The sequence below is a fragment of the Lissotriton helveticus genome, chromosome 3_1 (assembly GCF_964261635.1).
Source record: "Lissotriton helveticus chromosome 3_1, aLisHel1.1, whole genome shotgun sequence".
Taxonomy (NCBI): Eukaryota; Metazoa; Chordata; class Amphibia; order Caudata; family Salamandridae; genus Lissotriton; species Lissotriton helveticus.
The window spans coordinates 97,537,561-97,555,614 of NC_136061.1; the positions used below are offsets into that span (position 1 = coordinate 97,537,561).

General features: G+C 39.8%; 1 protein-coding gene across 3 annotated transcripts in view; it reads left to right on the plus strand.

The window, feature by feature from the left end:
• Nucleotides 1–18,054, plus strand: part of RAP1GAP2 (RAP1 GTPase activating protein 2) — a 941,171-nt gene that overhangs the window by 589,582 nt on the left and 333,535 nt on the right. For all 3 annotated transcript variants that reach the window (XM_078679320.1, XM_078679318.1, XM_078679319.1), the window contains 3 exons: nucleotides 4,411–4,514; nucleotides 8,072–8,150; nucleotides 9,662–9,715. In XM_078679320.1, the coding sequence (XP_078535446.1) occupies nucleotides 4,411–4,514; nucleotides 8,072–8,150; nucleotides 9,662–9,715 (237 nt within the window). The remainder of the gene's footprint in view (nucleotides 1–4,410; nucleotides 4,515–8,071; nucleotides 8,151–9,661; nucleotides 9,716–18,054) is intronic.

Below are 18,054 nucleotides of genomic sequence, written 5' to 3' on the forward strand. Positions count from 1 at the left end.
GTGGGTTCAAGCAAACCTGGCTGATGAGGGTTGTTACCCCGAACATAGTCCCACAATGCTTGTTTCCATTCCAGGGAAGATCTGGCTTGGCAGTTTGGTGTGGACTGTTCCCATGAGGCACAGGGACAAGACTGATATGCATATTACTGGGTCTGAACTGGGGTGGCGAAGTGAGCTAAAGAATGATGATGAATTTAACCCAGATCTGTGACTGGGGTGAGTGTCTGAAAAGTTTCAGGGCTCCGTCCATCATCTCCTTGTGTTTGCTTTGTTCGCCCTAGGTTGGCAGAGTATGCCCAGACGTAGGCCCCTTGCTCACTTTGCCACTGGATTCAAGCTAGCCTTGCTGATGAGGGGTGTTACCCCAAAACTGGTCCCAGGGTGCTTGTTTTTCTGGTCCAGGGAAGACCTGGCTTGGCAGTTTGGTCTGGATTGTTACCATGAGGCACAGGGTCAAGATTGATTTGCATATGGCTGGGTCTGAACTGGGGTGGCGCAGTGAGCTAAACAATGATGGTGGATTTAACCCAGATCTATGACTGGGGATGAGTGTCTGAAAAGTTTCAGTGCTCTGTCCATCATCTCGTTGTGTTAACCTTCTAAAAGTGGTATTTTCAAAATTGTCACTTAAAATCAGGCTTTACAATTAAAGAGGGTTTTAAACTACAATTCTCTTGACACTAAACTAAATATTCCCATCTGCTCCCAATTGAAAGTAACTACTTATTAAATGTAATATTAACCAAATGTTATCCCATGTGATAGGAAGGCCTCACAATAGTGAAAAACTAATTTTGGAATTTTTCACTACCAGGACATGTAACACGTAAAAGTACATTTCCAACTTTTTAAATACAGTGCAGTCTGCCCTCTGAGCTGTGCGGGGCCTACCCTAGGGGTGACTTATATGTGTTATTAAGAGAGACTTGGGCATGGCAAGAGGTTTCTCTTGCCATGTTGAAACGCAGTTTAAGCTGCACACACAGGCTGTAATGGCAGGCGTGGGACATGTTGACAGAACTACTTAAGTAGGTGGCACTATAAGTGCTGCATGCCCACTAGTAGCGTTAATATACAGTCTCTTTGACATGTAGTACCACTTTACTAGGAAATAACAAGTAAATTAAATATTCCAATTGGGTGTAAGCCCATTTTACCATGTTTAAAGATGAGAGCACAAGCACTTTACCACTGGTTAGAAGTGGAGAAATGTGAAGAGTCCTAATGGCATCAAAAACAAAGTCTGCAACAACAGAAGGATGGGAGGCAAAACGTTTGGGGAATGGCAGGTTCAACAGTAACATTTCTGTTTCTTTTCTGTTTTATATACTGTCAGTGTTTCCATTTCACAACTGAAAAATCATGGCAATGCCCAGTGTGTGATTCCTCCCCTTCCAATGTTCTGCCTTTCTGTGAGCAATGTCTCTAGTTTCATGAAAAACCTTGCTCTGGGAATACCCTTCTGCTTAGTATCATACAGAATTCTGGAAGGAAAAGGACTTTGTACTGATTATAATTTTGGAACTTCTCTCCTAGTGAATCTGCCCTCCTTCTTCGTGGGACCAGGGGATGTACTGCATGTGGTTTATTTTTGTGTGTGAAAATGTGCAAGGGTTGTGTTAGCCCCTTTTTGCACTATATTTGGTGCCAATTTGAGTGGGTTTTTAGCGCACCTTTAACTTTTCTTACTCTAGCTAAAAAATTACTCTTTCAGGTGAATTTCATAATTAATCGCACCTGGGCATACATTCGTTATATGTATTCAGTTGGCTTTTTAAAAATAAATTGAAAAAAAGAAAAATCTTGTCGAACAGTGGGTGGGCAAAATATGCCAGGTTCTAATGTGGTGCTCAACCTAGTACAGAACAAAGAGGGGAAAAACAGAACCTAGAATGGTTCAATGCGCACAAAAACTGAGATCGCAAGTGCAGTTCCAGTGGTACTGAAAAGCAAGCAAAGGCAGTGCTTAATTTGAACATATAGTTGCAGGTGGGGCCCACCAACACTCTTATTAGGGGACCGGACCTTACTTTTAAATCAGTAGACTCTCCCTCTAATGCAGAAAGAGAGAGAAAGGCAGAAAAGGGGATAAGAACGAGGAAGAGAGAGATGGAAATCAGTGACAAAGGAAACCGGTATGTCAAAGCATAATTCCACCAGGCACAGCTTCCATATCTTCTATCCTTTGCTAGTATGGTACCCATGCCACTAACTTTTCCTAAAAGTAGGTGTCAATGATGTTGCGCTTTGGTAAACAACCACGTATAATCATAGGATAAGACCCACAGTATTTACAATAATTGACTCGCTCACTATGTTTACGATAATATCAAAAACGAGGTTGGTGTGCCTTCCAGTTTTGTTGAGGTCTACTGAGCCTATTTAGGCAAATTCGTCCTCCCCGTGCAAACATATGGATCCTGCCCTTGCGTCTGGCTATGTTTGCCCGAAAACAAAAGAAATTCTAGACAAATCCTTGTCAGCTGTTGGGTCCCAACCTGGCGGTAAGTCTAAAGCCGAACAGAGAATACGGACCTATCAAGATGATCTGCTAAGCGTACGTTATCCAACGAACTACTAGGGCTCCTATTATCTATGTACCTGCAAACGCACTCATGCCGTGCCACTTACTTTTTTCAGTCCGGAAAAGTTTAGCGCATATAGCTCATGGCCTGATTGAACGAGGATGCACAGGTTTATGGCAGCAGAATTTTTTTAGTACCCCAGGGTCCGTATTGCAATGGGTAATATGATGTATACTATCCTATTAGTCCTCATTCATGGTGTGACAATCTACGGCAGAAACTTCGGCGCCTTCTTGTAGTGGAGTCAGCGTCCGACATTCTGATGTAGTGGGCATCGAGGTTATATGGTCTGTGTTGATTCAGCTCTTCCAATCAATCGCACAGAAGCTTTTATGTAGGGTGACACAACAAGTACAGTTAAATTCCATGTACTATGTGTTATCCTTGTTGACCTGATTTGCAGCATGATTGTCACCGTATATAACTGCAGCGCCATCTTGAAATGGAGTAAGCGCCTGTGATCTATTGTAGTGGGCATTGCACTTGTTTTGCCTTAGTTGTTTCTACACTTTCAGCTTGTTGCACAAGAAGCAACATATGAAAGATAACATGAACTGTATCACAAGAACTACAAATGAATGCTATGCGATCCTCACCTCTCATAGGACCCCACCTTCTGTGTTACACTTAGTTATGTGATGTGCTGCTTGCACCTGGTTTTTGGACTACCACTGAGGCTCTACAATTATGTCTCCATCTTGAAATGGAGTCTATTTGGATGGACAAGACACATGTTGGAAGATTCCCAAATTTATATAACGTGCACACAGCTATCAATGTTGGTATACTGCAACTCATGTGATGAGCAAAAAGAGTTCTATTGTCAATACCAATGTTTTCTAACTTATGTCACGATCCACATGATCTCTTCATTAAGGCCTTTCTGTACTGTATCTAAAGAAAATATCCAGAATGTCTCCCTTTCAATTCTCACTCTTTCAGTCGGGCGTCCTGGCTTGGATTTGATGTTCTCTAGGATGAGCCATTTCAGATCATCTCCAGTATGTTTCAGGTCAAGGCAATGTTTGACCAATGGAGCTTATCATTTCAGGGTTCTAATTGCTGATTTGTGTTCAGAGAACCAGATACGAATTTCTCTTCCTGTCTCCCCTATATATCCCAGGTCTCAAGGACAAAGGATAAGGTAAACAATGTTGGCACTACTGCAGTTTGTCATATCCTTCAATTGTCCGGTTTTTCCTCCATATTTCCATTGTTTTGTGGTGATAGTGGATTCAAAAGCATGGCAATTGCCACATCTGTGAATCCCTTTGATCGGAGGAAAACCGTCTATCGCTGTCCGTTGTTTACCTATTTTTGGTGGTAATCCTGGTGTTGAGCCTTTAGTAGGTCGCTAATAAAAAGATATAGGTCAGGCAGGAGTATTTACTTGAGTATAACATCAATATACTACAGGCACCAGCACTTATTATTTTACAAACTAAACTCTGGCAAAAGATAACAACCATGACTCATGCCTGCCTCCGAAAGGCACGCATACAGTGGAATTTTACCCACTCAGGTGATTGCTAGAGAAAGAGCAGTCGAAACTCCATTTAATCTTTTGGCACTCTCTGCTACTCCTCCCCGGATCCCCCCACTCCAAGGACTGTTCCTTCTTCAGTCCAGATTTTCATGGAGACTCAAGCTTTGCAAGGCCTTTCTTTGTAAACCCCATGTTTTCAAGTTGTAAACGTCTTCTTCTGTTCTTTCGCGGGTTGTATTTTGTTGTGACTGTCTTATTTTGTCTTAAAATAAACGTGATGATGGGACTGTCAGTACTGAAGATTCTTCACAGGGTCAATGCTCTTGTTTCTATTTTCAGGATCATTTAAATTTTTACTGTACAGCAAGCAGCTTAGGGAACATGATCCTTTCTGTGAAGTGCGAAGAAGCAGATGCTGCTGAATATTTAAGGATTATACTCAGGTATGCAAATAAAGACAAACATGTTTACTGTTTTTTAAACCATCACTGTTTCTGTCTATGGTTATTGGACAATACGGGAATGCGGGCAGACGCCAAACTGAAATGTGATGAGTGCTTAATACTATCAATTAACGTTCGTGAGGGTATTATCTTGGGATAATAGTACCCGACGGCCAGTGTGGAATGATATAATAGGTATCTTGAGTACTAGGAAGTAGCATCAAAAATAGTGTAGCAAAGCTCAAAGGGTAAATAATGAGTAGTCTATGGAGTGTTATGACATCACGAGCTTCAGGAAAACTGCCCTTCATAGCCAATTAGTGCCCTCTTTCCACATGAGCTGATAGGCTAGCACGCCCTTAATTATTTCATTAAATATTCTAAGACTCTTGACAAAATAAGGGTAAACCAAAGCAAGCAGCACACAGGGTGTGGTGAAGTGTTAAGTAATAGGATGTGTTCTCAATGTACCCTACCTTGCGAGGCCTCGTGTGGAGTAGCAATAGGTTTAGGAGGCTGCATCTGGAATTTTGACTCCATGATGGAGGTGTTGTCCATATTATAGACCAGATGTTTCCAGTCCTTTTTGTATTAAGAGCAATTTATGTTCAGTGAAAGTCATCAAAAGCTACTAATATTATTATTAGAATTGGTTTAGTGACCACCTAAGGCAAGATTACATTAGTGGTTACCATATTCATGTTTATCAGCAGTAATCATCTCAGTCCTTAAGACATAGTTGCTAACAGTAAAGCGAAAACACTTTGTCAGTGTGAAATGCCTCTGTATGGGTCATACTTATAATCCATAGCTGCAATGCCTCTGGCAACACGTTAATAATAGTAATAATAAGTCTCCCAATATCACATGACTCGTCACTCAAATATCAGCTTGAAATCTATTTTGCTAGTTGAGACATTTTTCTCCAAACATCAGCTTATAAATTCTGAAAATACATACATTTTCTCGAATACACAATGTTCAATTTAGTTATTCATATATTCATTCAAAGAAGCAAAATCTTCTAATTTAGTAGACTGGCTGCACATAGGAGAGCCACTTACAGGTAGGTGGAGAGCTACTAGTAGCTCACAAGCTACTCGTTGAAGAAGCCTGTTATAGACCTGTAAATGGGAGTATGTTACCAGTCTGACAAACACGGAGCTTGCATAAATATTCCTTGTCGCGTCCAGGTGTTGCTTTTTATCATTGTATTGTTACTGAAGCAACACAGATTACATGCAGTAATGTCATGGGTTTGCCTCAAGGTTTTTGCATGTACTGTACCTGGTAAATACTGCATCCTAAAGTTAGCAAGCTTAGTGTTGACAAGGAAAATTAGGTATAAATATCACACCGCCTCCCATACACTTGTACTCTGGCTATAGTGGTAATATCAGCACTCTTTCTAGACTAAATCTTGCTCCTGAGAGTGATTGTTTTGATGAGCTTAGCCAGAGGCTACATCATTTAGTATTATAAATTCTCCAAGGAGAGTAGACCAAACACTTGGTTCAGGATACCTGAATGCCGAAGGTATTGCTGGTTTCTGGCCTCCATTGCTTTAGAAAAGTTGGAAGTTACAATGAATTTGAAACACTTGAATCTCAGTATCTTCATGAAGGGCACATGAACAAATACGAGATACAGTTTTTGAAAGAATCATGTTGCAGTGTCAAGAAAGTGATCCGGTGCATTGGCAAATTTTCCCTCTATACATAATGCTTCAAATCCGAGGCATAATGATAGGGGGTCCATCATATCATCAGCATTAATCACTTTCCCTCCCGATCCTATATTTTCTCAAGATAAAGTGATCACTTGATATGGTCAAGAAAGGAGACCAGTATTAAAGCTTATAGTTTCATAGACATCAACTTTATTAAGATGATACTCAGTGGGGCTGGAACAAATTTCAATGTTACATCACTGCAGTCATATGGATTATGAAAAATCCAAGCATCACTCAAAGAACAAGTGTAGCAAATAAGCAACAAACATTCATTGCGAGAATGGTAGGGTGGAGTATGTAGCCGGTGGTGTATTTCAGAGCAGACAGTTGTAAATATCTTAGTTAAGCAAGGCGTGGTAGCACACTGTGATTTACAGGCTGCACGTTATCCACTGAACTGGCCACAACATTTTCACAGCCATGCTTTTGTATGGATAAAGAAATATAGGACACAAACGCTAATGTGTGCAAATTGCTTTTCAGTGAATATTTATCATTTACACATCACCAACGGCCAGATGTAGGTAATCTCGATTTACCTACTCTTAAATACCGAATCATACCGATTCGGTATTTAAGATTAGGTAAATGGGATGTAGGTAATTTCTCTTTTTAAATTACCGAATCGGTAAGATTCGGTAATTACCCGGCCTGGAGGCCCATAGGAATGAATGTCAATTACCGAATCGGTAAATACCGATTCGGTAATTGGGAAAAACATTGAAGGGTGGCAGGGTGTCACTTTGACACCCTGTTGCACCCTTCAATCGTGTATGGGTGCACATGTTGCAACATGGCAGCGTTTGAAAAGCAAAAGAAATGCTTTTTCAAGGCTTTTCATTATTTACCACCAACATTTAGTTGGTGGTAAATAACAAATTCTTAAAGCCCTGTAGCACTGATTACAGTGCTACCTACATCTCATAATACAGATTCGGTAATTTTACAGAATCGGTAATTTTACCGAATCTGTAAAATTACTGAATCTGTAAAATTACCGAATCTGTATTTTAGGTGGCCCTACATCTCAGTATCCAAATACCGGTCGGTAACGGCCGAAAATCGGTATTTTCGGCCGTTACCGACCGGTATTTGGATACCTACATCCGGCCCGAGTGTCTTGATTGTTTTGGTGCTATCAAAATCTTTATTTACATCACACTTCAGAGTTGCAAAAAGTGTGCTTCATTTGTACTTTCCTAACTGCTTATATACTTTGAAATATGTGTACCTGCTATTTACATTAATTTAAATGGTATTGGTTGTTAAAAAAATGGATATCCTTCAGCCTATCCTTGCAATACTCCCTGTGCTCCAGTACTCCAGTCAGATTGTCACAAAGTTTACTTTAGAAAAGCCTCTTAATCTGCAGTTAGACAAGGAAAAGTAAACCAGTTAAAAGAATATGCAGCAATTTGTCAGACTATATAGTTTGACATTTGAACTCTATCTTTGAATGCACAGGGAATGAGGCAAGATAACAAAAACGCATCTTTACTGCTCATCCACCTTCTGAACCACAGCATGATTTTTTTGAGGGTGCTGTAGTACCCCCAGCAACCCTACTTCCTGTACCTATGAAGGTACTACATCTCCATCCATCATTAACTACATCAGCCATATCATCCCAATTTGACATCAATTTGACATTATTGACATCATAAAATACTGCCTCATGATGTTTTTAGGCTCCCTAAAAGATGGTCACTGAGTGAGTGAATTCCCTGTTACTGCATTCCATGTGTTAGTAGGCATTTTCCAGAGTGTAATGTCAGTATAAAGTTGTCCTGTTTTGAAACTTTGTTTTTTTCGCCATTTTCCCTAGGTCTAAAGCGAAAACGCTACATGAACGTATCCCTTTAGCAGGGCTAAGCAAACTCCCCAGCGTACCACAGATTGCTAAGGTAACTCCTCACACTTTAAGCAGCTGCGTGTTTTTTTTTAAGGTAAAGCCATTGCATAAGGGAGGGAGGGATGCTGGAATAATGTTGAAAGGGTATCATTACCTATCAGATAAATGAGCTAAAGTTTTTGTTTGTCTCCCAAAGATAGAGAGAAGTTAAAAATAATTTGCTACAGTCAGGCAAGCAATAAGATTACTGACACACTAAAGAACAACTTACAATTGGGATCAATTTTCTGTAATGTTCACAGACAATGGACCACACTTGATTATAAGTGGCCAGTCCATCAAAATGCCATTGTGGTGGAGGCAGAGCCTTTCCCACATGAGCCATTTTCAGGACAGCCTCGGTGTGACCATGTCTTCACTTCTTCAGAAACAGTTATCACTTAGGTGGCAAAAGTCATTTTCGGTGAAAACCGTGACAGCAGGTCCACCATGCCGGCATTGTAGGTTCTCTAATTGCCTATTATATTAACATAATTAGTTCCTCAGGTGTTGGGAATTTTCTCTTGGTACGTGGAGGACTTTTACTCTCGAGTTCAGTCATTTCTTTAATATTTTGGTAATAGACAGAATAGTTTTGACTTCTACCTTACCATGGTTTTCTATTGGTTATTTTCTCTTGTCATTTTATTCAGAATTTCATATTTTGTGATTCCATTGCTCAATTTATGTTGTTTTAGGCTTGTTTTGTTAGTTCAAATGTTTTACATTTCATTAAAATGCTTTGGGAGTTTTACAGGTGGATTTCTTGACTTTTAATCTTGTTTAGGTGTGGTTAAATACTTTACACACATTTCTGTGAAGACAACCTGTCGCTTTTCTGTCATATTTACTCTGATACTTTAAATGTAGGAAGATGAATAACCCGGCTCGTCAGAATTTTATGAGATGTTTGGAGCAAAAAAAAAAAAAAAAAGACAGTTTGTCTGTTTTGGTATAAGCGCCTACTTTTAGTTAATAATAAAATTTACCTCAAGGAAAAAGAAAACATGACATATGCACCCTCTAGTGATAGGGACATATAAGCTACTTCATCATTAATGAAGATGGCAGGCTTGCTTTCAATTAAAAGTCTATAAATAAACTTTTCTGGAAGACCGCTCAGCCATCTAAAGCACTGGACCTGGTGCATAATGTCCTATCAGACCCCCCGCCCCCTTGTGATGTCCCCGTTGATAGCAACATAGATTGGGATCACATTCATGAAAGAGCCCACATGCTCTAGTCCAATGGAACATTTCAGCATTCCCTCTTTTCCACAAGGTAGGTACTGGGTTATTTAGAGGGTGTCACTGCTAACTAAAGATGCATCGTGGCTCACAATGGACTGCTCTGTTTATGCCAGATTTTGTTGCTGAATAAAAGTGAATGTAGTTCAAATGTTCTGCAAGAGATTATCGGAGTAACAGCTTAGTTAATAGGTCTTGCAAAGATATGTGTGTGTAGTATGAGAATGATAGTTTTAAATGAAAGTGAGACAATGTGTATTCTTTTTCTCCCCTTTAGGCATTATGTGACGACGCCACTGGACTGAAGTTTAGCCCTGTGCTTTACCCAAAGGTGAGGACTTGATAGTTTTAGTGCTTGATGTGGTTTTGTTTCTTAATAGCACTTTACTTTAAACTTCAAAGGGGACACTACGAGCATTATTTTTTAAAATGTTGTCCCTGAAGCTATGAGTACATAAAGAGAGAGATGAAAATGCAGCAAGGTTTTGGAACATATTGCTTCTTCAGTTGGGGAACTGAGTAGAACAAAACAAAATGTTGAATACTTAGAAATGTAGAATTCCTAGGATGACAAATCTGAAATGAGGAGTTATTAAAATACTTTTAGTAAAAAGAAGTATGTATTTTCAAATACCATCAATATAAAAGTAACACGTAAAATACATATAATGGACAATGGTGAAATACTACTACCCCTTGAACTTTTTTCTTGGTTTCAAAAGTGTAGTAAAATCCTACAGGGCATTTTTCCTTATTGTAACAGTTTAATAGTAAACCTTAAAGGAAAATGTATTAATGCATTCTTTATTCTAAGCGATTAACAGTCCCATTATACAAACGTATTGTTGATTCATTATTTTGTTTAGATTCATCATTCTAGGACTGTCCAACTCTTCTAATTTAATGTCTTATTAATAACATGGATAATTATCTTTAAGTAAAGTTTATGAAATATTACAAAATAGCAGTAGTCTTTGTACCAGTCATAAAACATATAGTTAGTGTTATCTTAATTTTGTTATGCAATGCAGGGTCTGTAAATTGTGATTCACTCACAGGCTTGAAGAAGCTTAGTTTTTCTATAAGAAAAAATATATATGGCTTTTACAAACCTACACAATGTATCTCCTTTGTATTCTAATCTTTTGTTAGACAAATACAATGCAGTATCAATAAGATCTTCAGGTTGGTCGATGAAACCCAGAAGAGCATTATAGTTTTATGTGTAATGATTCAAATGTTTATTTCTTTTCTCTAATATTTTATGAATCAGGGTTAAGAGGATTGACTTTAAGCTGGTATCATAGCTGAGCACAAGATTATGATTTACACAATACTGCAGAGTGGCAAGCATGTAATTGCAGCTATTAAATAAATCCATACTATTAATATTTATAGAATTAGTACTTTAGTATTGTTAAATGTGTTTAATAGTATTATTTTGACAGCTTCCCCCTAAGGAAATAAGTGACACTATAAGAAATGCAGGTGTTCATAAATGTGAAGTGTTGAAATATCACGCTGTTCATTTTACATTCGGAATTGTATACACAACATGGGCTATAAAAAGAATAATTGGTATGGCTTCCTATTTGACTTCATTGAGTTGTTGAATGGTCCAATGACTCACAGGCACTTGCCTTTCTCTGAGCAGGAATAGTGCAAACATTGAATGCTTTAAGAAGCACAGTGAGAAATATTTTCTTTTCTATTATGCAGGTACCTTACTTAAATTCACCTTAGCTACTGGAGAATTCAAACATCTTTAAAGTGTGTTATCATTTGAATGAAATGTCCCTGAGATAATATTGCAGTCTCACCCAATGGCACAAGTACATAAAATGAACACTTACTATATAAAGCGCATTTCAAGTACATACTATAATCCCATAGAAGCGCAACCAACCGTAATGTCAATGCAGAGGACTTAGATTCAATAGGACATATTATCAAATGCAGTCCTTGATTTAATAAGGGTTGCATAGCTACTGGATAATATAGCTCAGCGACTTTAGGCCTTTTCTAATGCGTTAATAAAAGCAATTTTGTGGGTTCCTTTGTGCCACAAGAGTGCCTATGAAATACGTTAGTGAATAACCCCATTAACGTCATAATGCTAGATGAATAGAAATTAAACTACCAGTATATTATAATCTATACCAAATAGCATCCACGATACTAAAACAAAAAGCCACCATGCAATGCAATATGTATTATTTTAATTTAAGCTATTGAAACAAGGAGGACATCAATACAAAGTATCTGCAAATTTGGTAAATTAGCATGTTAAAAACTAGATAGAAGAAACATTGATCAGATTAATGCTGAATCTAGAAAAAAACAATCAACAATTTTGACAGAGACCATAGGTAGCTCGCATGTTCTGTATGCTAAACTTGCTTGAACGAGTATACACTGGCTTTCTTCTGTATCTGAGAAACACATGGCCAGTTGCACTTATGAACTTATGAACATGCACAAGCATGTTTTCTATTCCCAAACATGTACTGTACTGCATGGACTGAACATCCATTGTATTAATTTGTCTTCTTTTTTAAATGCTCCTTTTGCTCCAGTAGCATCCAACTCCCTTTCAAAACATCAAAAGTGGTGATCCTTTGAGGTCTTCTACAATAGGGTCTGATTGCTTTGAATTTGGTCTTTAAAATTAAAGGCACCATAGCAGCTCAGAGAGGCTATAGGGGGTGAGGGGAGAGGGAAACAGGCCTATTACAATGGAAAGGAATATCACAATTCACAATAGACCATTCCAAATATGCTTGATACAAAATGCACCTTTTTAGCTCATCTCCCATCATCAGAATTTAGATCAATTTCTTACCAAATATGAAAATGTAGACAAAACCCAAGATCTCCTCTTTCCAATTCACTGTTCCCACCTAAGTGTAAACGTCTTTGAGAAGCTTCGGTGTTCTGTCACCTCAGTGAAACTTTCTAAAGATTCCCTCAGGTAGACTTTCTGAATAGAGAAAAGCACAGATGTAGCTGGAATTATCAGTTTCTGAAGTTCAGGGACAGTGTGTCCCATTTCCCTTTGGTAGATGCTGAGATTGAGAAATCTGGACAGTGTTTAAATTATAAATTCTTGGCTGTTTACATGTGGTGTTTCTCCTCGCCTACCGAAGCATGTTTCCTTTACACGTAATCCCTGGGAGTAATAGATAATCGTCCTAAATTTTATGTCTTGCTTCAGATTATAGACCAGAGCACAGTGGGCTTTTACTGATGCTGGCGTGTCTGACCTCTCGCATGGCATGTCGGACACATCGCCTGGCATAAGTAGGCGTCTTCTTGGTAATTCTGATGCATATGGCACCATGTCTAGGCTGAGTTGGATCTTCTGACATACACTTCCTACCTCCATATTCAGCCTCCAGGATCTAATTTCACGATCCACCTTCAAAAATAGATTTGTTTCATTCATTGACCGCACCACTTGTATCAGCCAGGTTGTTTTCATGATTTAAAATCCAAGACTCAACTACTCCTATCCTTTTATGTTTATGAATGAGCCCATGCAAATAAGGGCATCTCTTTGCCTGTGCATGTAATCATGTCACCAAAGAATGTGGAAAAAGAAGGCAATGGGGAGAGAAGGATGCTGAACGTGTGTGACTTGAGCCGTGATTCTCTCAGTTAGCATGCTCCGCACCAACACCCAGCTGGAGGGCGAACACAGGCTCCCAAGTACTCTTTGACTACTCTCCAGTGGAAACAATGTTTACAACACTGTCATCACATGGCAGTGCTATCACAACGCTGTCGTTACAACGACCGTGTTGTTAGTACGCAATACTTTTACATCGGAAGTCATTAGTTCGACTTGCTGAAGGTGGCACTAATGTATTGGAAATGAATTCCAACACCTTCCCTACTGTTACGCAAACTGGAGTAGGAATAGTAATTAATACTATTCCTAAGTCGAGCACACCCCTTACAGCAAGTCGATCTAATGACTTGCGATTTAAAGGTATTGCGTACTAACAATGCGGTCGTTGTAACAACCGCGTTGTAAAAGCACGCAATGTAATAGTATGCGTTGTGACATGCTATATTCCTTTCCTGTGGGCTGTAGCCATAAACAATGAGGTCCCCTTTGAAACGAAGGCTCTCGGTGCCCATGCCCAGACATTGTCATTATGGCTGAGGTTATGCTGCCACTATGTGTGCACGCTCATCTTGCAACAGGGTTTTTGATGGAGGCCCAAATGGTCCAAACGAGAGTGGGTGCAATCTGGGACTGCATCCAATTTTGTGGGCACCCTCTGTGCACCTTGTATACAAACACAGAGCTGGTTAACCCATCACTCAGTGTTGGCTTACTGTACACTTTCTAGTACCTGCTCTAAATTTGGCAGATCATATACAGGAAAAAAAATACTTACATTTTAATAGAAAAAGAAGTTGGGGTCACAAACCACTCCTCCACACTTATGAGCCCTTAAATATAAGCGAGGAGCCCATTTCATGTTCCAACCTCTTTGTGATTTGGAAAGGTTTGCAAAAGCTCTTTTGTGAGTCACAAAGACTTTTCTCACTCATAAAAGGGTTTTTCACATTGTAAGAAGCTCTTTGGTGGTGGCAAAGCCTGCTATTTTGTGAATTGCAGTTTGCATCTTCAAATGATCTTGCACGTCAAGCCCCTGCATATTGTGAGCAAGCAGCAGGATAACATTCTAGTGACACACTTTATTTTCTTTGTAGTTGAACAGCTTTTCCTCCTTTTGGTTCATTTATTGACAACATGCATTTGCTGATCCAGTGCAGAAAAGATCTGAAAGAAAGTGTACTATATTTCAATAATGCTGGTCTCAATATAGTGGAGATAATAGCAACATTCTAGCTTTTCAGAGTCATCCAGATATCATGTAATTGCTGGCGGGGCATGTGGGTTTGTATTTCGAAGAAACAGTAGACTTTACATCTTCATTTACGAAAGAAACCTCGAGAAGCGTTGCATTGTTATCAATCGCCTTCTACTACCTAAATTGCACTGACGACCCTCAAGAAGGTGTATTAACTGAATACCTACAAAATAGTCTGAAATGTGTCTTTTGCGGGAATATGGACACATTCTTTAATTCTAGCAAAGGTTTCACGTTCTTCAGCCACTTCAGTGGTCAGGGTTTTCTTTCTCTAACTTCTCATGGTTAGAAGGCTTGTGATGTCATCATTGCCATATTTGTGCACTGCCAGAACCTGACAGGACACGCCCTCATTCCCAGAAGGCTCAGAGTGGCTCGAGCTGTTTACCTTCTGAGGGAAGGACTCAGGAGCATTCCTTAATTTGTGCAACAAAAAAAAGGGCCAGGGCACTCGATAGGGGGCAGTTGCAGCTTGCAACACCTATTGGGGCTGCCAGCGCTCCGATGACAGCACCAACACAACTGCTAACCATCACACTGCAACAAGTGTGACAATTCAGACTAATCCATTAGCCCAATGCGATAAGAAGGCTTGGGCGGCAGGTATTAGTCGTGTTTACGTTATACCGAGGGCCCGATTCACAGAACTAACTTAAGACAAAATCCTTACTACCATTTTGGTATTCACAGAAGGCACTTACTCATTTTGATATTCAGAGAAGGCCCTTACTCATTATGATATTCACAGAAGGCACTTACTCATTATGATATTCACAGAAGGCACTTACTCATTATGATATTCACAGAAGGCACTTACTCATTATGATATTCACAGAAGGTACTTACTCATTTCGGTATTCACAGAAGTTAGGACTCCTAACTTTAGGACTCCTAAATGCCTTCTGTGAAAACCGAAAGTCTTAAAGTTAGGTTTTTTCTCAGTTTTGGAGTAGTAAAGTTAGGACTCCTAACTTTAGGACTCCTAGCTTCTGTGAATACCGAAATGAGTAAGTGCCTTCTGTGAATACCAAAATGGTAGTAAGTTTAGGATTTTGTCTTAAGTTAGTTCTGTGAATCGGACCCTATGTGAATACACTTTTCTTGTCCTGATCTCTATGTGAGATATACAGCGCCATCCTGGCAAAAGTCCCAATGCTGACAAGTGTCCGGTGCAGAGCAGAGCACCGGAAACCACCGGCTCAAATTAGGCACTGCTCAGGGGTGCCTGCACGGTTGCCGCAGTTGTCATGGTTTCTATTTCGGCTCAAGGAACACGATGTTTAGCACATAGTTGCAAAATAATGGGTTTAGTAGTTTTTCTCCTGTTTTTGAAATACTAGAACTATCCTCTGTTTAAGTGGAAGGGGGTGATGGCTACTTCATTGGGGCCACCCTCTACCCAGTAAATTCCTTTAAAATAGCATCTGCTTGAGACATGCAGCTCTCTCCATGTTTATTGAGTATTCACGGTTAGTTATGAATACGAGTGACATTTGTGCTTCGATGGCTTTTCACATGATATACTAATTTACAACCGACGTGTTTCTTTTAGGCATACAATGTCAATGCACTTTTTTCAAGGTATACTATATTGCTAATTGATGTTAATGAGCATGATTCACATTGGATGTTCGCCAAATGTCCCCTCTGGCCCCGAGGAGAGTAGGCGGTATGGGTTTTATGAGGTCCCGGCTGCAACCCAAAAGGAAACCTGGCAAAAATTTTCAAATCAGCCTCACACTGAAGGAGGATACAACTAGAATGGGGGCGTGGTTAAGTTGTGGCAACCCATAATGCTTTACAAGCAGCAATTAGCCTGAACACCAAGGGGCAAATGTAAGAGAAACACAATGGCCTGGGCAGAGTTGGAACATGCCTCATGGGCAAAGAGACCAAAGAAGCCAAGATTTGTTGCTCTGGTTGAAGAAAGTTGTTCTGACTAAATGATCTTTTTGTCAGAATGACCTGCGCCAGATTAACAAAACCAACCTGGTGAATGCCTTTCTTGATGACAATTCAATTTTTTCAGGGTATTTTTTAAAATATCCTTTTTTTTAGGATGAGGTTTAACTCCCATAATCTACTGTTCCTTTTTCAGAAATGTTTTTATAAGTGGGTCTTTCTCCCTCCTAGTCGCACCCAAACGTTTACCTTGTCTTCCATCTCACTTCTGCTCTTCCCCCACTTGCTTCACTCACATTTTATTACATGTCCCTAACTACCTATTAAACCCGATCTACGCCAACCCAATTCTCTATATCCACCCCCTTCCCTTCTTATACCTTCTTTAACTTCATGCGTTAGCGGATATATTTATTTTGGAGTAAAGGGATGTTATAGGCATAAAAGAAAGCCTACCATGGCCCTTTAAAAAAGTACAATTTCGTTTTCCATAAAAAACATAACATTTTTGTCAAAAAGGAAGTTTTCTGTAAAATTAAGTTTTTTTCCACCTGCTTTCCTCAGGACGACTTTCTGCATTTTAGAAATTCATCAAAATGACAGATTATCACAAAAATACCAGAGTTTGAGAGGAAGGCCCTAGTTGGGGTGTTATGAAAAAGGTAGCGGTGTCTCTGGTCAAGGGACACTTGGCCTCGTTGACCACTGCTGGAGCACTGACTTCCGGCTGCTCCCTCGAGCCAGCTACAGAGTGATTTATGCCATCTCTACAAACGAACAAAGAAAAATCAAGTGTTATTGGAACCAAAGCACGAAGTGAAACTCCCTCAAACCAAATGAATTCACTTTTGGCCTTATTGTTACTTTCAGTTGTTTTCAGTGGTTCATGAGAAGTCAGTAGAGTATGTCGAGAGTGACTCTCTCAAAGTATACGAATCTTGAGAATCGGAGTAAAACCAATAAAACACAATTTTTTACGTGAGAAAAGATCGAACCTTCTCCACCAACCACCACATCATCAGCTACAATGGGCCAGATTGACCAAAGTGTGACACAACGCAATGCTTCAAGGGAGCAATGCTGGTATGTGCCATATCTAACAACATATAGCACACTGGTGCTGCCTCTTTGTGCCTGCCCACTGTGTTCTGACCAACACAGGCGCCCTTGTGCCATTGTGCAAGGGTACCTGCATCACAGGCAGGATTGTTTTTGAGCAGGAAGATATACCTTCTCACACAAAAACAATCCTAAGAGGAGATGTCCTCTTTCTATGTGTGATTTGGAATGCATCGCACACAGGAAGAGGATGTAGCGAGGAGAAGTAAACCTCTTTCTCCTCATGACGCCATCCACAGGAGGAGCACCATTTTGGCAAAACCTCAAATGTATTGATTTTTGTGAATCTGGGATTGCATCACATTCCATTGGTGGATGCCCATGAATGCCCGCCCTCAACCCATGAAACGCCTCTCACTACGAAATGTAACACAACGCAAGGCACGCCTCTGTGCTGCGTTACATTTCTTTACAAAGTAACACAAGGCGAAGCAAATCCAAAATGCCCCCAGTGTGGCTTAGTAAATTATGACTTAATTACTTGTGTTGTTTTATGTTGACTTGTTCGATGCAAGGACAATGGAACTCCTTACTGAATCTGGGCTGCTATATCCCAAACCAATGAGTGTAAATAAATAACAACCTTTTACATTCTACCAGGTGTAGTCCTGGTGCACCTCAAGTTAACTAACTGGACTATAGGGCTGTAATGTATTGATTTGTAGAGGGAAAATGCAGATCCCAGTGACAGAGTGGAGGCTGATGCAAACACTGAGTACATTAACCGCTACCGCGCTACCGCGTTTTCCCGCTGTGCGCTGGA